The sequence below is a fragment of the Microcaecilia unicolor genome, chromosome 3 (genome assembly GCF_901765095.1).
Source record: "Microcaecilia unicolor chromosome 3, aMicUni1.1, whole genome shotgun sequence".
Classification (NCBI taxonomy): domain Eukaryota; kingdom Metazoa; phylum Chordata; class Amphibia; order Gymnophiona; family Siphonopidae; genus Microcaecilia; species Microcaecilia unicolor.
Genome location: NC_044033.1, coordinates 266,815,681 through 266,839,203, shown reverse-complemented (window position 1 = coordinate 266,839,203; position 23,523 = coordinate 266,815,681). Strand labels below are relative to the sequence as shown.

Below are 23,523 nucleotides of genomic sequence, written 5' to 3'. Positions count from 1 at the left end.
CAACAGTGGCATACCCATTAATGACATGGAATACATTACGCCAACAATTCTATCCACAGAGAACATATTTTCGTAAAATGCATATACAAGGGGCACCGGGATTTTCATGGGAAGAGGGAGATGCAATATATAAGCAGTGGAGACAGAGAGGGTTGAGACAATTGGACCAAATATGGGAAGAGGGAGCAATACGTTCATATAATGAGCTGCAAGACTAATTTAATCTCCCAGCACATCATTTGTTATATTACAATAGAATTAGAGATTATATTCTTCGAAAAGCCAAAGGGGAGCTACAAAAGGAGGAAACAGAATTAGAGCGGGCCATGGGAGGGAATAGTCGTAAAAGATGTGTGTCAAGAATATACGGGGCACTACTCTCATATAAAATCCCAATCCAGCAGTACATACAGAAATGGGAACAAGATATAGGGGCTACACATGAACTGAAGAGTTGGGAAAAGGCGATAGGCTTTCTGTTAAAGGGATCAGTAAGTAGTTCCATGATAGAAAATGGATATAAGATCCTATACCGATGGTATTATACCCCACATAAAGTAGCGAAAATGTTTCCAGGCTCTTCGAATCAATGCTGGAGGGGATGTCAAGTGAGGGGGGATATGAAACATATATGGTGGTCATTTCCAAAAATACAACTGTATTGGCAGGAATGTCTTAAGTTATTGAAACAGATATTGGGTAAAGAATATCCACAAACGATGGACTACTGCTTGTTGCAATTTCGCCCTCCTGGACTTCTGACACCTCTTCACCGTTTGGCTTCCATGTTTTTAGGAGCGGCAAAGATTGCACTGGCGGCCGCCTGGAAGCAATCGCTGGCTCCACCAATTGTCCAAGTTTTACATAAAATGGACAATATGTATCAAATGGCAAAGCTTACAGGGATGAAGAACAATCAGCTACTCCAGTTTACCAAAATATGGGACAAATATAAGCTTTGGAGATCCCAAGCGGGAATTGACTTAGATGCTCCGCAATTGATACCAAGGAGGTGAAATCACTTGACAAACCCGGGCCTTTCTGTGGGCCCGAAGTATTAAGTATAAAAGCAGAGACACCACAGAGATCCATAGAACTATGAAGAGACTAGGGGGGGGGGGGGAAGGGAGGAGGGAAGGGAAAGGGGATATCTCTAGGATGTATAAAGTGATGTCAAAGATTGTATTTCTAAGTTGTTTATACACTAAAATAAAGTTTAAATTGCCCTGTTGGCACTTTGCGATAAATAATTAGATTTTGGGTTGCTGTTTGGGCAATCGGTCTCTGACAGGTTCGCCATCACTGGTATATTCTGACAATAGCTCTTCTGGGTCCTGGAGCAATATGGGGAATGTTTCTAGACTGGGTTAAGGCATTATACAGGCAGCCACCAGCAAAGCTAATTATAAATGGGAGGTTAACAGGGTCTTTTGCTTTGAAACGGGGTACAAGGCAGGGGTGCCAATTATGCCCTCTATTATTATTCTGTTTATAGAACCCTTAGCAGTAAAGATGAGACAAGTGTTGGCTGTTACAGGGCACTGTTCCCTTTAAGCTGAGCACGAATCCTCTACCTCCGGTCCTGCCAGTGGGTGGTGCTGTTTCACTATCACTTTTTCAATAGTGAGGACCAGGCAAGCTCTGTAGGACTCCAGGGAAGCCTGCCTGTCCCTAATGATTGAAACACAATATTGAAGCACCATCCCCTACTGCCAGCAGTGCAGTTGGAAGACTCCTATTCAACTTAGAGGGAACAGTGTTAAAGGGCTTATTTGGGGGGGGGGGGGTGCCTTTATATATAAATCAAGCACCTACTTATTTGAAGGTGGCTCTGGATATCACACAGCAAATTTGGAAAGTAACTGTGACAAGTCAGAAATGTTACCCTTGAACCAAAGAGAAGGTGGATGCCTGTTTGACTGGTAGAGGGGACATTGAAATATTTAGGTATCAACTAAGTGTGAACCTAGTTTTATATAACCAGAATGTAGTGGATATCGGAGAACAAAATGAAAGTGCTTTGAATCAAGTGGCAACACCTTCCATTTCTCTAATGGGGCATATTGCATTATTTAAAATGGATTTTGCTCCTCAGTTTGCTTTACCCCTTGCAAACAATACCAATTTGGATCAAAAAATAAGTCGAGTCTCAATTTAGGACAAAATGGGCACCCAGGGAGGACAACGCCATAGTTGAGAGATTGAATGAATTCTTGCTTCGGTCTTTACGGAAGAAGATGTAAGAGATCTACCTGTACTGGAAATGGTTTTCAAGGGTGACAGTGTGGAGGAACTGAAAGAAATTTCAATAAACCTGGTTGATGTACTGAGCCAAATCGACAAGTTAAAGAGTGATAAATCACCTGGACCGGATGTGTTCTTATACGCCCTGCCCAGCACCTCCCTTATGTCCCCTACCTCTATCCTCCTACCATGTTCAGCTTGTCCACTCTCTGTCCCTATCTCTATTCTTGCCCTATCCAGCATTGCCCTTCTGTGTCCTTATCCCCCTCACATCACTGACATCACTCCTCTGTGTCCCTATTCCCACCCCACCTATGTCCAGTATCACTCCTTAGTATCCCTGTCCCCCTCCCCATGTTGAGCATTGCCCCTCTGTATCCCTATTCTCCTTCCCACATCCAGTTTATGCCCTCACTTTTCCCAAATTCTGCACCACTGCCTCACTCTTCCAGGGCCAGCTTACCTTCTCTCTTCCTTTCCGCCTGTTCCCTTCCCGACTCCACCCAAGGGCTAGCATATCTCCCTTCCTCCACCTCTTCTTTTTCTACTCTGCTCTCTTCACCCCCCCCCCCCCCCACACCGTTTCAGCATTTTTTGCTCCCCTTGCCTTTTTCGCCCTGTTTCGTTCCCCCATCTCTCATTTTCCCTGCTTTGTTTCCTGTCCCTCCTCTCTCCCGTGGTCCTCTAACTTGCCTTCAGTTGCTGGTGGCAGCAGTGCTCCACACAGCCTATCTCTGGCCAGCCTGTGAGGCCTTTTCTATGCCATGAACCACCCGTCGGAAACAGGAAGTTGCATTAGAGGAGCGGAACGTGGCAGAGGCAGTGTGACAAGGCGGTGGCTGTAGTGAGAAGGTTGCTAGGCTGTATAGAGAGAGGTGTGATCAGCAGAAGAAAGGAAGAGTTGATGCCCCTGTACAAGTCGTTGGTGAGGCCCCACCTGGAGTATTGTGTTCAGTTTTGGAGGCCGTACCTTGCGAAGGATGTTAAAAAAATGGAAGCGGTGCAAAGAAAAGCTACGAGAATGGTATGGGATTTGCATTCCAAGACGTATGAGCAAAGACTTGCTGACCTGAACATGTATACCCTGGAGGAAAGGAGGAACAGGGGTGATATGATACAGACGTTCAAATACTTGAAAGGTATTAATCCGCAAAAAAATCTTTTCCGGAGATGGGAAGGCGGTAGAACGAGAGGACATGAAATGAGATTGAAGGGGGGCAGACTCAAAAAAGATGTCAGGAAGTATTTTTTCACGGAGAGGGTGGTGGATGCTTGGAGTGCCCTCCCGCTGGAGGTGGTGGAGATGAAAACGGTAACGGAATTCAAACATGCATGGGATATGCATAAAGGAATCCTGTGCAGTAGGAATGGATCCTCGGAAGCTTAGCTGAAATTGGGTGGCGGAGCAGGTGGGGGGAAGAGAGGTTGGTGGTTGGGAGGCGAGGATAGTGGAGGGCAGACTTATACGGTCTGTTGCAGAGCCGGTGATGGGAGGCGGGACTGGTGGTTGGGAGGCGGGAAATACTGCTGGGCAGACTTGTACGGTCTGTGCCCTGAAAAAGGCAGGTACAAATCAAGGTAAGGTATACATATATGAGTTTATCTTGTTGGGCAGACTGGATGGACCATGCAGGTCTTTTTCTGCCGTCATCTACTATGTTACTATGTTAGAGGAAAGGCCCCACAGTCCACCTGGAGACAGGCTGCGTGAAGTGCTGCAACCACCAGCAACTGAAGGCAAATTAGAGGACTGTGAGGGTGAGAGATGCTGGACCGGGGGAGGGGGACGAAGGTGGCAAGAGGGAAAGAAAGACTACACTTCAAGGGCAAGAATGTGTAAGAGGGCAGTGAGGCTGCTCAGCAGGAGCTCTTGCCTCTCCAGCGGAACTGCAGGAGATGACCTGCTGCATGCAGAAGACTTGGCAGGTATGCGGGCCCTCTTGGAGGCTGGGCCCAGGGGAATCTTGCCCCCCCCCCCTCTTGGCATCCCTGCTAAGTGAATCCCATGATAATGTCGGTACACTTTGATTGACCTTGGGGGTGTGGGAATATGTCTGATGAGATTGGAGGTGTAGTGTACAGTCAAAGTATGTATAGTGCAGGGTGAAAGAGAGTTTGAATGGGAGAGGGTATAGGGGTGAGGGTGGGAAAAGCTGAAAAGCAACAAGGACATATATGTTACAGTTCGGAGCTAGAGTTTAACTATTATATAGGTCAGCATTCATAGATTATTTTTTTCCCATTCTGAAAATTACTATAAGCTGATGGGAAAATATGATCATACTTTGCTGTTACTTTCTATGCTGTGTGCCTTTGATGCAAATATCAGATATAAAAAATATATTAAAAGTGGTTACAAGTTGAGCACTTCACATGTTTTTGCAGCACATAAGGCAGATATTTATTTCAAGTTGATAAGTCAGTCACAATGGCTGTGTTGCCTCTTTTTATCTAAAACATTCTTTTGAAGGGTGTGTGCTGATGATTTAAAGAACATAAGCATTGCCATACTAGGACAGACCGAAGGTCCATCAAGCCCAGTATCCTGTTTCCAGCAGTGGCCAATCAAGGTCACAAGTACCTGGCACGTTCCCAAAACAGTAAAACGGATTTTATGCTGCTTATCCTAGAGTCTTGTGTTTTGACTTTATAAAGTAGGCATAAAGTATGTATGTGTTTGGACATTTTTATTAGGTGCCTGGTTTATAAAATTACCATCCATGATTTATTTCGGTGGCTGTTGGAGAAGTGAGGGTAAAGTCAGAGACTGAATAGGATATACAGTAAGAGTATTGAAATAGGAAGGGTCATTGGGGGCTGTGTAGGAGAATTGGTGGTCTTCTATTATAGCTTCTTTCTATATATGGTCATTAGATAATATTACTTAGTATAGACTTGAACTGAAGGACACAGAGCAGCCATACTCAGGGTATATGACTGACATACAGGCTCAAGGCACTCAAAATATGTGTTGCCGGAGAAAAGGAGATTATAATAGGAAATATTTATTTAAAAGACTTCACTAAAACTCAAGTAGGTGCAAAAGGGGAGCTTTGAGTCAGCTAGTGTCATTTTTAACAGAACAAGAGGGGCAGAGGCAAGTGGGGGTTGTTTATGCCTCAAAGAACCTGTTGATGTCATAGATGGGGTATGCAAGCCCCACACAACACATGTACATCACACATACACACCATAGATATGTGAAAAGGGATTACAAATTATTTCCTGTCCATGATGTGCTGCATTTTTTTGTAATTCTGATGCACATTTTTTGTTTTGAATTCTACTGTGAAAACTACTTAACAGTGTACTGCTAAGGAGGTGGTGGAGATGAAAACGGTAACGGAATTCAAACATGCGTGGGATAAGCATAAAGGAATCTTGTGCAGAAGGAATAGATACTTAGAAGCTTAGCTGAAATTGGGTGGCGGAGCAGGTGGGGGGAAGAGGGGTTGGTGGTTGGGAGGCGAGGATAGTGGAGAGCAGACTTTATACGGTCTGTGCCAAAGCCGGTGATGGGAGGTGGGACTGGTGGTTGGGAGGCGGGAAGTACTGCTGCGCAGACTTGTACGGTCTGTGCCCTGAATAAGGCAGGTACAAATCAAGGTAAGGTTTACACATATGTTTGTCTTGTTGGGCAGACTGGATGGACCGTGCAGGTCTTTTTCTGCCGTCATCTACTATGTTACTATGTTGCCTTGGGCAGAGCTTAATTAAGACATTGACAAACTAGATAGATAACTAGGATCTAGAGTTTAAGGGTGGGGGGCTGCCAGATGTGCTTAGGAGGCAGATTTGACAGCTGCCTGGATTTTATTTATATATATAATTTTATTTTTGATTCTACAGCTTTTCACATGTAATGGCCAGAAGGTAGAAAGATAGCTAATGTGATATTTTTCTGAGTTTTAAACCTTAATCTATAGCTGAATATTGACCACAAAGCAAGAGGTACCTTAGCCTCTCTGATCCCCCTACCTTCACCTTGGTCCCAAACCCCCCCCCACCCACAGAACAGCATAACATCCTCTTCTTCTGATCCTCCCACCCCCTGGAACAACATAACTTCTCCTCTGATCCCCCCTCCCTGCCCCTTGAAGAAAATTAAAATTAGGCTCAAGCTCTTCAAGCCCATAGGCCCCCTTGGGCCTAATTGGCAGCTTCCTGGTGATCTGGGGGGGGGGGGGGGGAGGGCAGGAGTGATACATGCTTGCTCGTGCCTGGCATGGTTGCCTGTACAAAATGGCTGCTGCAGCCTCTAGTGCATAGGTTTTCAACCCAGTTCCCAGGACACACACAGCCTATCGGGGTTTTCAGGATATGTTGAAAACCTCTGCTCTAGTGGCAGCCTCTCGCTTCTACTGAAGTATTGTGAAGCTGGTGCTAGAGTTTTGAGGCAGTTGTGCCAGGCAAGAGCGAGTGGCCATTAATCCTGCTTGTTTCTACCCCCCCCCCCCAGACCACCAGGGAGCTGCCAAGTAGGCCTGGGGTGAGAGGCTCAGGTCCATCCTTGATTTTCTTCTGGAGAGAGGGAGGGAGGATTAGAAGGGGGTAGTTACACTGTTCTGGGAGGGGTGGCAGCCAGAACCCCTCTGGTGCTACCCAGAGGTTAACCGGGCACCAGTCAATATTCAGAATGGTGCCTGCTTACCTCCACGGCTAAAGTTAAGGCAGCCTTTTTATTGTCCTAACTTTTGCCACTTAACTGATTAGCACGTTGAATATCACTTCTAACTGATTAAGTATCGGATCCTCCCATGCTCTGCTCATGAACCGCTCTGGCACTAATCGTACCGAGCAGGGGTAGTTAGTGGTGATATTCTGCATTGTCCAGTTAAGTGCCACTGAATGTCTTTGCTTAGGTGGGCACAAGCAATTTAATCAGGCAGGAGCCTCTCCTGCCCCATTAAATCACTTTGAATATTAGGAAGGTATATTTTAAACACTCTCTCTATAAGTCTGTTTCTCTCAGTAAACCTTCCTTTCAATGCCAGTTCAGTTATTACATGAGGAGCCCAGATTTATAAGGCCTATCTCTTTCTATAGAACAACTGATCAGAAGGCTTCTACTACTTTCCACTTTGCCAAAATGAGTAAATGTTTTGAGTATTAGCTGTTTAACAGAGGTCAGTACCCTGTTCTATGTATTCCATCTTATCTGAGTTGGGGGAAGCAGGGCATTTGTATTTCAGTCTCATCTTCCATGCTTTCCTCAGTTGTCCCAAGTCTGTCTGTTTCCAGTTCAGAGAGTCTGTTAGAGGTCCATGCTGTCACCTGTGATGCTCTGAGGTGGGGGGGGGGGGGGGGGGTTTAATGCTCCCAAGGGAATTTCTCCAGTCCTTATTGTGCTGGGATTTTGCTGTTTTATGCTCTGTCACCACTGCCAGCTTAGCCCTGGCATTCTTCATGTACTTTGCCGCCTTCTAAAGTTACCTGTACCTGAAGCTGAAGGGATCCTCTCAAAATTACTTGATTTTACTTTCTTCACTACCACAACACACACATCACATACAGAGGGATTGGAAAGAATTCCATGAGCCATGTTCTGCATGTATTCCAAACTTGTTTATGTATTTTCCAAGGGGGGTTCTGAACTCCATCTCTGATATCAGCAAAGTAGTCTTCAACAAGGAAGATCTTGGGGTTTCTATACCCTTTGTGGGGGGTGGGGGGGGAGGATTGATCTTCCTATGCCATGTCTGGCAACGGACACATTACCAGCTACAGAACCAGCCACAGTTAAAAACACAAACAAAATGTGGTATATATTTACTGAAGGTCCTAAATACCACATTAATGTCAGCATATTTGAAAAATATGTTGGGTCAATATTCAAAGTGATTTAAGCCACCAGGAGAGGCACCTGGACAATTAGGGATCTTGGATTTGATATACTACCTTTCTGTGGTACAACCAAAGCAGTTTCGCATATTATATGCAGGTTAAATTGCTTGTACAAGGCTATCTGCTGATATTCAGCGGCACTTAACCAGTTGGTACCACTGAATATCAGCACTAACCACTAAACTGAAACCTGACTATTTTGTGGTGGTCTTGGGGCAGAGTCAGCACTTGTTCGATATTCAGCACTTAACCAAATAGAACTGCATAAAACTCAATCCTATCTTTATCCAGTTTCACTTAGGCCAGCGGTTCCCAAACTGCACTGTGGCACCCTGGTGCGCCGCAGCGAATTCTCGGGTGTGCAGTGGTGCATTGCTCCCTACGCTCCTCCCGCAGGCCCAGCATCTGCCACTTCCTGCTTCTTCCCCCCCCCCCGCCGCCGCTGCAATGCTTGCAGCTTACATTTTTGGGCTGTCCACGATTCACACAGGCACTGTGGGGACTTCCCTCTGTTGCGTCCGGCCCTCGCAACAGGAAGTTGCATCAGAGAGGGCCGGACACAGCAGACTAGGAATGTATGAATCGCGGATGTCCCAAAAATGTAAGCTTCAAGCATTGCAGCTGCGGCGGGGGAAGGAGAAGGAAGCGGCTGCGATCCTGGACCTGTATGAAGTAGCGGTGTACTGGTGTGAGAGGAGGGGGCTGCAGGAAGGCAGAGGTGTGCTGGTGTGAGAGGAGGGGGCTACAGGGAAAGGGAAGCCCATGTGGGGGGGAGGGAGTGCCACAGAGACCCATGTGGCCGAGGTGGTGCCACGGAGACCCATATGGGGGGGGGGGTGCTGCGAACCGAAAAAGTTTGGGAACCCATGACTTAAGTGGTTAAGTGCTGAATATTGCACTCAACTGCTTAATTGAGGATATTCAATACTGGTGCCCAAAGCATTGAATATTGGGGCATAAAGCCATACAGTGGCTAAAAAAACGCACTGCTGGTGACTGAATATTTACCCCTATGTTTTTAATGCATTTTAGTATATGGTCTCTGGAACTGAATAAAGTACTGAAAATGGGGTCTTACATGAATCCAGCGCCACTATCACTACTGCTACTTATTTATCCCTATGAGGAAAGGCTAAAGTGGCTAGGGCTCTTCAGCTTGGAGAAAAGATGACTAAGGGGAGATATGATAGAGGTCTATAAATTAGTGAGTGGAGTGGAACGGGTAGATGTGAATCGCTTGTTTACTCAAAAATACTAGGACTAGGGGGCATGCAAAGAAGCTACAAAGTAGTAAATTAAAAAAAAAATCAGAGAAAATATGTCTTCATTCAACGTGTAATTAAACTCTGGAATTTGTTGCTAGAGAATTTGAAAAATGCAGTTAGCTTAGCAGGGTTTAAAGAACATTGGGTTAATTTCCTAAAAGAAAAGTCCATAAGTTATTATTAAGATGGACTTGGGGAAAATCCACTGCTTATTACTAGGATAAGCGGCATAAAATGTACTGTTTTGGGATCTTGCCAGGTACTTGTAACCTGGATTGGCCACTGTTGGAAACAGGATGATGGGCTTTATGGACCTTTGGTCTGTTCCAGTATGGCAACACTTATGTACTTATTCAAGAATACTGTTAGTTTTCATATTGCTGTACTGCTCAGACTGGTAGCCTTCATGTCTGCTGACTCTGTTATGTACTGTTGTTGCCCAGAAATTCTCAAGTTAAGGTAACTTTTACTTACCAGAGGGACATTTTGAATCATTATTCTTCAATGGAATGGTTTCAAAATCTATGTGAATTTGGTTTTATTTTATGAAGACTTTTCTGCAAGAAAATATTCATGTTCTATATAGAACATTTTGATGTGTGTCTCTGTCCCCTTTATTCCTGCTGTTTATTGAGCTTTGGGTGTGTATGTCTTAACAGATTGGCACAAATGGCATCATTGCAACGAGTGAACCGTCACAGGAGGATGACTATCTAGCAACATTCCCACCCAGCTTTGGCGTGCTTGCCCCTTTTATGACTGATCTGGACACTACAGATGGACATGGCAAGGTATTTTATAGAGAAGATTCATCCCCTGCAATCTTAAATCTTGCTGCAGAGCACATCAACAGAGGCTTTCCACTGGATGACTTCTATCCAGATAATGTTGTCATCGTTACCTGGGAAAATGTGGCAGCCTACCAAGAGAAGAGAGGAGACACTATTTCAGAAAACAAGGTGAATATATTCATTGGTTTCCCTCAGTTTATTACTCTAGCTTTTTTAGGCAACTGCTAAAGCGTTCCAGAGTTATATGCAACCAACTTCTTTTTCTTTGGGTCTTGTGATACAAGCAGTGTAATGTAATTGTTTGTCACATATGACTGACATGGGAAATGGGAGGATGTTGCCAGCAAGTTGAGAAATGGTTTAAGGGGGGGGAGGGGAGAGAATGGGACTTGATATACCGCCTTTCTGTGTTTTTTTTGCAACTACATTCAATGTGGTTTACATAGCATATACAGGTACTTATTTGTACCTGGGGCAATGGCGGGTTAAGTGACTTGCCCAATGACTGTTTTTGTCTCATATAAGAACATAAGTGAGTTTCTGGACCTCTGTGTTTTGAAAAAATTTGGGAAAATGGCAAACTATATTGAGAAGTGGTTGGCATATTTTTCTTGTTCTGTGGAAGGCTCAATGTAAGGAAATATAAAAAGTAAATCGTTAATTTTGTGTGAGATGCAAAGTTGTGCCTGATTATGAAACTTTAACATTTGGACAGAATCTTGGTGAAAAATATTGTTTTCATATGCATGTGCCACTTGTTAGCACAAGGATTGAGTAAGATGTGGCAAAAAAATGAAGGAACTGTCTTTTTATGTGGAATCTCACTATGATGTGTAGATAAGTTTATAGAGATTTGAATTGAGATGTCCAGGTTGAGATGTTCTGAAGTTTCCCCTGTATTTTACAGAAGATATTGCTGAACACAGAGCCTTTTGTAAAATACTTATAAGGGCATGTAGGAGTACACATGTACTTGCTGGCGTGTACAGTGGGAGTTGCCATTTTGCAGATTTAAACACACGCATAAAGAATGCAATCGACTTAGCATTTTTCACATGAGTGTTGGAACTTTACACATAGAAGAAGCAATTTTGCAACTTCCACTTGTAAATGCCAGTACTTCATGTGTAGCCAGCTCATTTTACAATCCAAAATGTATAATTGCAGACAATTATGTAATGAGGCCGTAATTTTAATTTTTGTTTTTCTTCTTTTGAAGACAGAAATGAGGTATTAATAAATATTACTCCCTTGATCTCTCTAGTGAAGTCCTGGTCAAAACGATCACCTTTTAAAATAGCTTTATGATCTGAGCTGGTGCAAAACCCAATGGGGAATTTATTTTTCATAGATGTGTATTCTCTGAAGACAAGCAGGCATAATATTCTCACATGTGAGTGATGACATCCACAGCCTGATGTGGACACTGTCAACTGAACTGTCACTTTAAATCTTTTAGATAGTGCTCTCACCACGCATGCTAGGATGCCTTCCGTTCCCACCCAATGCTCGAGCATGGGAAAGCAGATGAAGCCATTACGTATGGGTTGTGTCCATCAACCAGCAGGGGGAGATAGAGAGCACTCAAATTTCACAGTGCCACATGGTCAGCTAGCTCCACTCAGTGTTGCCAGGTGGGCGGTTTTACCGCCCAATTGGGCGGTTTTCCGCGACCCGCCGCGGGAAATTTTTGCCCACGGCGGGTTGCGGTTTTTTGGGCTGTTTTTGGGCTTCAGGGCGGTTTTTTCGGCCGCGGGGGGCGGGGTTAGTGACGTTTTTGGGCGGGGTTAGTGACGTTTTGGGCGGGGTTAGTGACGTGGGAGGCGGGGCCAATGACGTGGGAGGCGGGGCCGATGACGGGGAGGCGGGGCCGGTGACGTGGGAGCCGGGGTTGATGACGGCGGGGGCGGGGGTGTCAGGGGCGGGGTTTGTGTTTGGGGCGGGTTTTGGGCTGTTTTTTGGGCTGGATTGGGCTGGAAAAAAATTTTCCACCTGGCAACCCTGGCTCCACTGCCTCTTCAGTATTCTCTCTCTCCCCAAGCAGGGTGGTTGCAGCTTGATCAAGCTCCTTAAAAAATCTGCCTGGGGGGTGACTCCTGGCTTGCCAGTTGTTAGCCGGGGTGTTAGAGGCTATAGCAACTTCACTTTAAAGGCACATAGGCTAGCCTTTTCCCTGCCTTACCCGTCCCCCCAGTGGATGTGAGCACATTAGTTTCACTTTTCCCTGCTCTTTCCCACTCTATACTTGGTGGATGCAGGCACATTGGTTCGCCTTTCCCTGCCTTTCCCACTGTTCTGTACCTCCGGAGTTGATTTGATTGCCTCTTTTGCTGTTTTCTCTACTTTCCTCATAGCGTAAAAAAAAAAAAAAAGCAAGAGGTTTTCTTTAGTTTCTACAGTGTGACCGGAGCTTGTATACTCGGTCCAGTGAGGTAAGAGTGTTTTCTGACTCCTCCGGGGAGGGCCCGCGATCGGGACGTTTTTGGCGCGAAGCCGCCATTTTGAATTTTCCGCTGTTTTTCGGCGATGGCTGCAGAGAGTGTTAAGCGCTGTTCCAAGTGTGGCAAGCGCAGATCAGCAGCAGGGCTCTGTAAAACATGCTGTTCAGGCGTAAGAGCCGGCCTGAGCATGGCGAGCGATGATTCTTTCTGCTCGGTGGAGCTGGCAGCGGAAGCCATTTTGAAAGCACCACATGGCATGGCCTCCGCTGAGGCGGAGGGTCTGGAGACCGGAGGGGGCCCTCGAATTGAGGCTGGCCAAAGAGCTACTAGCCCTGGACTGGAACCGGGTGCCCAGGGCGAGTTTTTCTCCCCTGACTTTGTATTATTGCTTCATAATGCATATATGCTTAAAAGAGCTCAGCCACAGGGGTTTTCTACGGCCCCGCTTACTGCCCCTCTGGTGGATGCAGGCCTGAGATTGCCCTCTGAGGCGTTTTTCCCTGATAGCTGGCCGTAAGAGAAGCACAGAAGGGTAAATTCCCCTTCAGAGAGTGGCGCACCCCCCTTCCCCCCCCCCCCCCCCCCCCCCCGGTCGGGATGTGGTGACTCTGAGGGGTCTGGCAGGCCCTCGTGGCCAGAGGAAACAGAGGAAGGTGCAGAAGGGCCAGTGGATCCAGATGATCCGTCCGCGGTGAGGATTTTCCACCGCGAGGAGCTGCCAGCACTTATTTCAGATTGTCTTACAGGTCCTCTCTATTGAAGATCCTGGGAGTGGCGTGGCCTCTGGAAAGCCTGCTCGAGCCTTTCCTTTGCATGACTCCATCCAAGAGCTTATTTCAGCTCAATGGGCTGACCCCGAAGGACCTTTGAAAGTTTCCAGGGCTATGGGGCAATTATTCCCTCTGAGTGAGGAGCATTTGGCTCGCTTTGCAATGCTTAAGGTGGATGCCCTAGTCACAGCTGTGACAAAGAGAACTAACCTCCCGGTTGAAGGAGGTGTTGCCCTGAAGGACATGCAAGACCGTAGACTGGAATCAGCACTTAAACGGTCCTTTGAAATTGCTGGTCTTACTATTTGGGCGTCTGCAAGCAGTTGTTATGCTGCTAGAGCCTGCCTGGCATGGTTGCAACAGGCAGTGGAACAGCCCGGTGATGGAGTGGAGCCCTTGTCTGAAGTGGCTCTGCGATGGAGTCGGCCTTGTCCTTTTTGGCTGACGCCCTTTATGATATTGTCAGAGCTTCGGCTAAACAGATGGCTGTAGCAGTGGCGGCTCGCCGTCTTCTGTGGCTACGGCGTTGGGTGGCAGACATGGCCTTTAAGCAAAGGTTGGTGAAGTTGCCCTTTCAAGGCCTTCTCCTGTTGGGTGAGGAGTTGGAGAAAATTGTGAAAGGCCTGGGAGATGCCAAACCCCAGCGCTTACCCGAGGATAGGCCGCGGCCTCCCTCCAAGGGTCAGGCGGTTCACTCCTCTCTTAGACCTTTCTTCCGTGAAGCTAGAAGGTACCGCCCGGGGCATTCTGCTGGGTCCACTTCTCGTGGCTGGTTTTCAGCAGAGGAACTCCTTTCGCTCGGACAAACGTTCCGCAGCAGCAGGCTCAAGACCTGGAGTTCAAGGGCGACCCTCTCAATGAGGGTGCGCCGGCCCCCTCTTCGATTCCTGTTATAGGAGGACGTCTTTCCCTCTTTCTCGAGGAGTGGGCCAAGATTACCTCAGATCAGTGGGTCTTGGACCTGATCAGAGAAGGATACCGAATAGAATTCGATGCCCTGATAAGAGACGTGTTTGTGGAGTCCCGATGCGGTTCTGCCGCCAAACGGGCAGCGGTAGAGGAGACCTTACAAGGCTTGATTCACATTGGGGCGGTTTCCCCCGGTGCCTCCTGCCGATTTCGGCTACGGCTGCTACTCCATTTACTTTGTGGTGCCGCGAAAAGGTGGGTCTTTTCGCCCTATTCTGAACTTAAAAGAATTAAAAAAGTCCCTAAGAGTGCGGCATTTTCACATGGAAACCCTGCGCTTCATCAGTGCGGCGGTACAGCCAGGAGAGTTTGTCACGTCTGTGGACCTGAAAGAGGCTTACTTGCACATTCCAATTTGGCCCCCGCACCAGAAGTTTCTGCGGTTTGCGGTGATGGGAAAACATTTCTAGTCTTGGGCCTTGCCTTTTGGCCTTGCCACAGCTCCCCGAACCTTTTCCAAGGTAATGGTGGTAGTAGCTGCTTTTCTTAGGCGAGAAGGTATCCGGGTTCACCCGTACCTAGACGACTGGCGCAACAGAGAGCCATCAAGCTACAGCCAGAGTGGTCTCAGTACTGCAATCTCTGGGCTGGGTCGTCAATTTGGCCAAAATTCACCTGACCCCCTCGTAATCTGTAGAATATTTGGGGACACGGTTCGACACAGACTCGGGATATGTATTCCTACCGGAGCAAAGGCGGTGCAAGCTTCAGAATCAGGTCCGTCTGCTCCTGAGGATGCCCCGCCTGCGAGCTTGGGACATTGTCCAGCTGTTGGGATCGATGACGGCCATCTTGGATTTGGTGCCCTGGGCGAGAACGCACCTGAGACCTCTGCAGTATTCCCTGCTTCAACGATGGTCTCCAGTATCTCAGGATTATCAATGCAGCCTCTCTTGGCTCCCTGCGGCCCAACTCAATATGGAGTGGTGGCTCTCGGACAGCATGCTGCGGCGAGGAATGCCGCTGGTGCTCCCCGAGTGGTGCCTAGTGGTGACAGATGCCAGCCTGAAGGGCTGGGGCGCACATTGCAAGGGGAAGCATGCCCCCAGGGTCTTTGGACACCCGACGAGTCGGAGTGGTCCATCAATCGCCTAGAGTTGAAAGTGGTGTTTCAGGCACTTCTGGCCTTTCAAGTGACCCTGGAAGGATTGGCTGTCAGTGATGTCGGACAACACGACAATGGTGGCCTACATAAACCGACAAGGCGGCACTCAGTGCAGAGCGCTCGACGCGCAGGCCGAACAGATTTGCTACTGGGCCGGGCTGCATCTACAGTTTCTGTCGGCAGCTCACATTGCAGGTCAGAGCAACGTGCAAGCCGATTATCTAAGCAGGCATCAAATTGATCCAGCGGAATGGGACCTGGCGGATGAAGTATTCCTGCAGATATGTGCCAAATGGGGCAAGCCCGTAATGGATCTTATGGCGACAAGCTCAACTGCCAAAGTCCCGTGCTTTTCAGCAGACAGAGTGATCCTCGCTCAGCCGGGTTGGATGCCTTGGCTCAACCCTGGCCTCTGGGCCTCTGGTATGTGTTCCTTCCGTGGCCCTTGATAGGGCGTATGCTCGTGCGGATTCGGCTTCACCCAGGTGAAGTGGTTCTCATCGCCCTGGATTGGCCCAGGGGGCCTTGGTATGCGGAGCTCCGACAGATGCTAGTGGAGGCTCTCCTTCCTTTACCTCTGGTACCGAACCTGTTGTCGCAGGGACCGGTGGCCATGGAGGACGCTTGCTGTTTTGGTCTTACGGCATGGCTGTTGAGAGGGCGCAATTGAGAGGCAAAGGCTATTCCAATAATGTTGTTTCCACTCTCCTGCAGGGCCCGCAAGCGGTTCACTTCCGTGGCTTATGCCAGGATCTGGCGCCAGTTTGAGGCTTGGTGTGTTTCAAAAGCGATCACACCCATGCGGGCTCCTGTCTCGCCGATTCTGGACTTTTTGCAGGATGGTGTACAAAAAGGCTTGGCCTATAATTCCCTGCGGGTGCAAGTGGCAGCATTGGCCTCCCTTCATGGTAAGGTTGCAGGCGTATCTTTAGCTGCTCATCCAGATGTGGCACGGTTTCTTAGAGGGGTGCTTCGGCTCCGTCCTCCCATGCGGGCACCTTGTCCAGCTTGGAACCTGGGGCTAGTTTTGAGGGCTCTGCAGGGTTCTCCTTTTGAGCCGCTACGGCGAGCTTCAGAGAAAGATTTGACACTAAAGGCCGTTTTTCTGGTGGCCATTATTTCGGCGAGACGGGTGTCAGAACTCCAGGCGCTGTCCTGTCAAGACCCATTTCTGCAATTTTCAGAGTCCGGAGTCACGGTTCGTACCTTGCCTTCCTTCATGCCTAAGGTGGTTTCAGCGTTTCACCTAAACCAGCCTATTTTTCTACCCTCTTTTGTTAAGGAGGAGTTTCCAGAATCCTTTGGGCAGTTGCACCTGTTGGATGTGCGCAGGACTCTGCTGCAGTATCTGCAAGTTACTAATTCTTTCAGGACCTCTGATCATTTGTTTGTTTTACTATCAGGTTCTCGCAGAGGGTCTCCAGCGTCTAAAGCCACTATTGCCCACTGGCTCAAAGAAGCTATCTTTTCAGCTTATCTGCTTGCCGGCCGGCCTCTGCCTGTAGCCTTTAAGGCACATTCTACAAGAGCGATTTCTTCCTCTTGGGCTGAAACTGGAGCACTCTCTCTTCATGAGATTTGCAGTGCAGCAACATGGGCTTCGAAGCTCTCATTTGCCCGACATTACAGGCTGGATGTGGCTGCTAGGAGGGATGCGCGTTTTGGAGCACAAGTGCTTTGATACATCCCATACGTAATGGCTTTATCTGTTTGATGACAAGGAAGGGAAAATTAGGTTCTTACCTTGGTAATTTTCTTTCCTTTAGTTATAGCAGATGAAGCCATGAGCCCTCCCTGAATGATTGTCTGTATGATGTGAATCTGTTTCAGGTTCTGTTCTTGTTTCCTGAAGTTCTAATCCTTCCTTGGGAGAAAGTTGGAAAACATCTTCAGGATTCTTGTTCACTTATAGGAGGATGAGTTCATTCCCTCCAGTTCATGTGTAGGAGGTTGAGTTCATTCCCTCCAGGAGGATGTGTGTATTCTCTCCATAAATACAAAGAGGAGGACGAGTTTATTCCCTCCAGGAGGATGTGTTCATTCCCTCCTTTTGAGTTCATGCCCTTGTTATGGGGCCATTGTTCGCTTTGAGGAAAGTTCATGTTATTCCCATTGCGGTTTGTTATACTGCTTTGGAAGCTTCAAATACTGAAGAGGCAGTGGAGCTAGCTGACCATGTGGCACTGTGAAATTTGAGTGCTCTCTATCTCCCCCTGCTGGTTGATGGACACAACCCATATGTAATGGCTTCATCTGCTATGACTAAAGGAAAGAAATTTACCAAGGTAAGAAGCTAATTTTCCCTTTTCCATGGAGCAAAGAAGTTGTTTTTTTTAATCTCTCAGTGCCTCAAACTTTTGCCTTTTGGTGCCTTCCCATTTTCGGGATATTTTTTCTTCAAAGTCTTCTTTCTTTTTGTATTAAGTTGTTCAATTTATTAATTTTTTAAATTGTTTTTTTCATTTTTCAATTTTCTGCCTTTCTGGCCTCTGAGTCCTTCTTTTACCTGGGAAGCATTTGACCAATATTGGGTACACGACTACTCAAGCTCCCTTTTAACCTTGTGCTGCCCATTTTACTCTCCATGTCAATGAGGGTGCCGAGTGGCTTCAAAAATGAACTTGATGCAATAGAACTATTTCAGACACAGACCCCCATAACTGGTGTGTGCAGTGCTTGGGTCCAGAGTACCAGGACGTACAGTGTAGCCTCTGCTTGTACATGCAAGCGACAACCCTTAAAGCCTGTAGAGTCCAGCGTGAAAAACGTTTTGGTTCTTCATTAACAATGGTATCGCATTAAGCCTAACAGGGGATTTGACACTTGACGCGGGACCTGCGTTGATGTTGGCATCAATATTGGATGCACTGACACAGCATCGAGATGGTTCAAGTTTAATTTTCTCCTTAGCTTATTGGTTGATAGAATCAGGTAGCTTCTATTGTGTTCCAGCTCTAAAGCTCCTTCATCCACATTTCATCTTTTTATTTATCTTCAGATGTTCTTCTGAGCCAACATCTAAGCTGGTGATTGTTAGGGTCTTAGAACTCTAAGGATTTTCATGGCTTAAGTACCACAACCACGTAAGGATGGTGCGTGCATCAAAAGACCTACTGCGTAAAAAGACTAAGAAGCATCGCCATCGTTCTCCTCAAGGCACTCTGCCCATACCTCCCCTGCATCAACATCCTCGATCAACAGCTCTCTTCTCCCTTAGAGCCTTTGAGGTCTCCTATGCCTACACAGGCTGTAACTTATGCGGCGTCCATACCGCTTTCTCAGCCGATACCGATGCTTACTGTTCATGAGGAAATTGTGGTTATAGGAGCTTTCAGGGCTATTGCATTCGCAGTCTATATAGGTTTACAGGGTGCTTGCACCAGCCTCAGCCCAGTTCTTCAATACATCAGAGGCAGTCATGGGAGAGGTACCACACCCCATCCAGGGCAGCACAAACCTGACTGATGCATGTGTTAGCATTGGCAGAGGAACTTTCTCTAGCCTCAGAGACTCTTCTGCCTTGATGCACCTCGACGCAGAGCCAAAGCTGTGGTAGACACACACTTCCACATACTTCCCATGAACAGTACGTTGAAGAGTCAGACTCGGACCTCTCTTAGGAGATGGATCAAGACCCACAGGACATCTCAGCTGAGGAGTCCTATGGCATTCCATCTGATTCTTCTCTGCTACCTGAGAGACATAGGGCTCCTCCAGAAAGTATATCCTTTCCTGGCTTTGTCCATGAGATAGCTATTTTCATACACATCTTTATTCCAGCCTCTGGGGCACACTTCTTTTAGCTTAAAACACTTTCACAAGCTTAAACAGTTCTTCCAGCTTAACCATTTCATTTCTTCCTACTCAGTGCAATCTTCCATTTTAAACATTTCTTCTTGCACAGTTCAATATCCATAGATTTCTTCCCCCCTGAGCCCTCTCACACAGGCCTTTGGGCTCAGTACTAACTCAGTCCCTGGACACACAGTCCCTCCTTGTAGCACACAGCTCTAGACACACACTCTTTTCATCTGGGACACACAGTACCTCTTCACTGTTCTAGACACAGTCTTTTCCTCTGGGACCCACAGTACCTCTTCACTGTTCTAGACACAGTCTTTTCATCTGGGACCCACAGTACCTCTTCACTGTTCTAGACACCGTCTTTTCACCACCAGGCCATAGGGCTCAGCCAGTACTTCTCCTGGGGATCCCTCTGCTTCAGTTACCAGCCCTCTTCCTCAGCTGCCAGCTCTCCTCCCTCCCCTCACAACTCAGGTGGAGTATAAGTGGTTAATGGATAAACAGGACCCAGCCCATAACCTGCTGCACCTGTTTCTATCCCCAGGACTCTCCTCGGTCCTAGCGACCTCCAGCTATACCTCCCCTTACTGGCTCCCTTCAGCACTCACCCAGCCCTTCTCCCTGGACATTTTAGAGGACCAGCGCCCTCTAGGGGCCTAACCAGGGTAGGATAGCCTCTTCCTTATCACAACAGCTACTATAAAACTCTATCCAGGCCACAAACTTCTGCTACCACTTCTTCTAGAAGATTTGCAAGAGGATTTTGATGCTTCAATTATTATATGTTGTCTAAGCGTTCTTGAAGTGTACCTACTTCTTCTCCACCTCAAAGGACTATGCCCCAATGCTCACGTCCAAGGCAGCAGCAGAGTAAAAACTTTCAGACACCCTCTCAGTCTAAACAGCAACCCAGGTTTTGACTCCTTCCTAGAGAGCATTGCCAACATTCAATTATCTGTGCCAAGCGACCTACTGGTTGGAGGGAGACTCATCCTTTTTCAACAGAAGTGGCCTCTCCGACCGTTGAGTGCTAAGTACCATACAGCATGGTTATGCTTTGCTTGGGGAAACAACCTCCCCAACACCCACTGGTTGGCATTGGCATTTTTCATATGATGTCTATATAAATTAAATCTCTTCTTCAGCATCTGGCTTGTTTCTCCAATATAGCACCCTTCAATACATTTTTTACATTGAATGATATATACCACATTGGAAGATGAGCATGTGAAGGATTCCTTTATGTTGAATATTTTTCCTTTGTGAATGACTGGGATCCTGTGAAATGTTTTGGCATAGTTTGCAGATGGATATATTGCAAGGATGTGTGTGTGGCACTCTCTTCTTTTTGAGTTTCTTTCGGGAGCTTGCTTCTCACTAGTTTGTATTTTAGGTTGGGTGGCTGTCGGAAGGCCAGCACTGGTAGGGAAGGGAATATCTCTTTCAGTAGTTCATCCTCCTGGACTAGTGGCTGTAGATCTTTTATGATTTTTCTCAGTTTTTCTAGATCTGGGTTGTATGTCACTACAAGGGGGATTCTGTCTGTGGCTTTCTTTTCCTTGTACTGTAGCAGATTCTCCCTGGGAGTTTTAAGGGAGGAGGCAACATTCTTGGAGATTATTTTGGGGTTGTATCCTTTTTGTTTGAAGGATTCAGTCAGGATTTTGAGGTGTTTATCTCTGTCCCCTGGGTCAAAGCAGATACGGTGGTATCTTGTGGCTTGGCTGTGAATAATGGATTTTTTTTGTTTGTGAAGGGTGGATGGAAGCTGGAGTTGTGAAGGTAACTGTATTTGTCTGTAGGTTTCTTGTATATAGATATTTGTATATAGCCATTGCTGATTGAAACTGTGGTGTCCAAAAAATTGACATTTTCTGGGGAGTGGTCAATTTTGCATTTGATTGTAGGATGGTATGTATTGAAAGAACTGTAAAATTGTTTGAGTTTCTTCCCCCTCAGCCCAAATCATAAAAATTAAATCACAGAGATCACTTGATGCCATGACTGAGGGAAGTCGCTAGTGTGAGCTCCTCCGGACACCTCAGTTGATTCCCCCGATTTTTTCAACTGTAAATTGGACCCCTCAAAATTTTGTTTTGGGCACACGCAGTGGGTGAATGATAGCAGTACCTTCACAGCTTGCTTGGTGGTCTGGCGATGGTGGTGAGAGCGTTTCATAAGTAAAAAATCTCACGGTAAAACCGCAGTAAAACTGTGGATAAAATGGCGGCACCCCCGAGCCCAGCCGGCCCCAAGGTGTCTTCGGCATGGGTTACAGAAATCAACACAGAAATGACCACGGTACTGGAGGACTTACTGGAGCAGAGTTTGAGCCCAGTCGTTTCTAAACTGGAGTGTTGACTAGGGATTGTGTGGTCTTCCAGACAGGCACAAGTGAAGTGGAAGATCGGGTCACTACCGTGGAGGACTTGATTCAGAAGAAGATCTCTGCATTGGAAGCTAAGGTGGAAGATTTGAAAAACATGTTGTGGCGGAACACTCTTTATTTGGTGGGCCTCCCAGAATCTATAGCGGATAAAGAACTAATCGGCTTTTTGGAATTGTGGCTCAACAGGGAACTACATCTCCCAGACTGCTAAGGTCCCCTATGAGTGGAGCGAGCTCATAGGGTGGGGCCTAGACAACCTGCATTGGCTAAGCCGTACGTGTCCTGAACTTTGCTCACAAACAGGCTATTCTGCAAGTGGTATGCTCGGGCAGACCTCTGTCTTATGAGAACCAGTGTATTCTTTGTTTCCAGGACTACTCAGCTGGTGTGGCAGCACAATGCAGGGCCTTTGCTCCTCTCTGCTCCAAGTTACTTTCCCTAAAAATAAGATTTGCCCTGATGTACCCTGCCATGCCACTCACAACGGAACTACTCAGGTCTACACGTCGGTGGAAGAGGTACGGGCTTCTCTGTCACAGATTGAAGGTATGGGAGCAGTGGAGTCCGCAACCACGTCTGAACCACATTGACGGGTGCTTTGACATCTGCTTCTCTTTGGCTCCAGCTAGAACACTTACACATGTACTGTTATGTGAATAGACATTTTTGATTGTTCACTGGCAGCTGTCTGGTCTCCTTGGGGAACTCTTGCCAAGTTCTGTTGGGGACCTAGGGAGGATTTTGGGAGAGGACCTTGGGCTTTCTACTAGGGAACTCTTACTGGGAACTCTAAGGTAAATTAGACAAGTGGTCTGAATGCTGCCTTATGGTCTTCATACTAATGTAGCCCAAATGTCATGCCTGCACTGGCTATTGGACTTGACTGTCTGGTGACCCACCTGATGATAAACTTTTTTTTTTTTTAATTCTTCCTCTTAAGTTTAAAGGAGAGGTCCGATGTCTTCATAGTGCTCATTTGTTGTTGTATAGGGGGAAGCTACAGGGAGGTGTTAGAAGTGTAAGTTCCTTTGGGGGGAACTCAAATTTTAGGGTTTGGGGGTGGGCAGGGTTGGAGAGGAGGTTTGGGGTTGCAGGGGGGCTGAGTTTATTGGGACTGAAGCTGACTGAACTCTATTGGTTAGTTTTCTGTTTTAGGATGAAGGGAGTTGGTGGGTGTACGGGTAAGATTTGTTCAGGCTGTGTTGATGCAAGTAAACACCTGAGGGGGACGCTGGCTGGGACGTCCATCCTGGAACTTAAATTTTGGATTTAACCATGCAAGTATCTTATTAGTTTTTCTACAATGGTGAAAATAGTAACACGGAATGTGGGGAGGATCAACTCACTTATAAAAAGGTCAATAATTTTGCAACATTTGCACAGACATATTGATATTGCCCTGTTACAATAGATGCACCTCAATGCTTTGGAACATGCTAAACTTAAAACCTGGTGGGTGGGGGAATGTGTGGCAGCAGTGGCCCAGGGGAAGAAAGGTGGGGGTCGCAGCTTTTATTTAGAAAATGGGTGGCTGAGAAAATAAGACCCTGCTGGATGATATCTTCTTAATGAGGCAGTCATCAACCATCAGAAACTGCTCATTTGCAACTTGTATTCCCCTAATCAGTATGACAAAATTTTTTATCAGATTATTATTAATCTTATACACCACTAGCACACACCTCTGGTGGTGGGAGGAGACTTCAGCGCGGTCTGGGATCCCACTATTGATAGATCCTATTCTGGGCACACTACTTCACATCACACTAATAAAGGACTGTTAAAAAATGAGCCAACTGTTGGACCTAATAGATGTTTGGCAGGTGCTGCATCCCTTGGAAAGGGATTACACCCACCTCTCTCGAGCGCAGTCCACCCAGGCCCGAATAGACTTATCCCTT

General features: G+C 46.8%; 1 protein-coding gene across 1 annotated transcript in view; it reads left to right on the top strand.

Annotated features, from left to right (window-relative positions):
* Positions 1 to 23,523, top strand: part of NID1 (nidogen 1) — a 249,834-nt gene that overhangs the window by 47,756 nt on the left and 178,555 nt on the right. Inside the window, exon 3 of the mRNA XM_030194981.1 lies at positions 10,013 to 10,312. Coding sequence (XP_030050841.1) covers positions 10,013 to 10,312 — 300 coding nt within the window. The remainder of the gene's footprint in view (positions 1 to 10,012; positions 10,313 to 23,523) is intronic.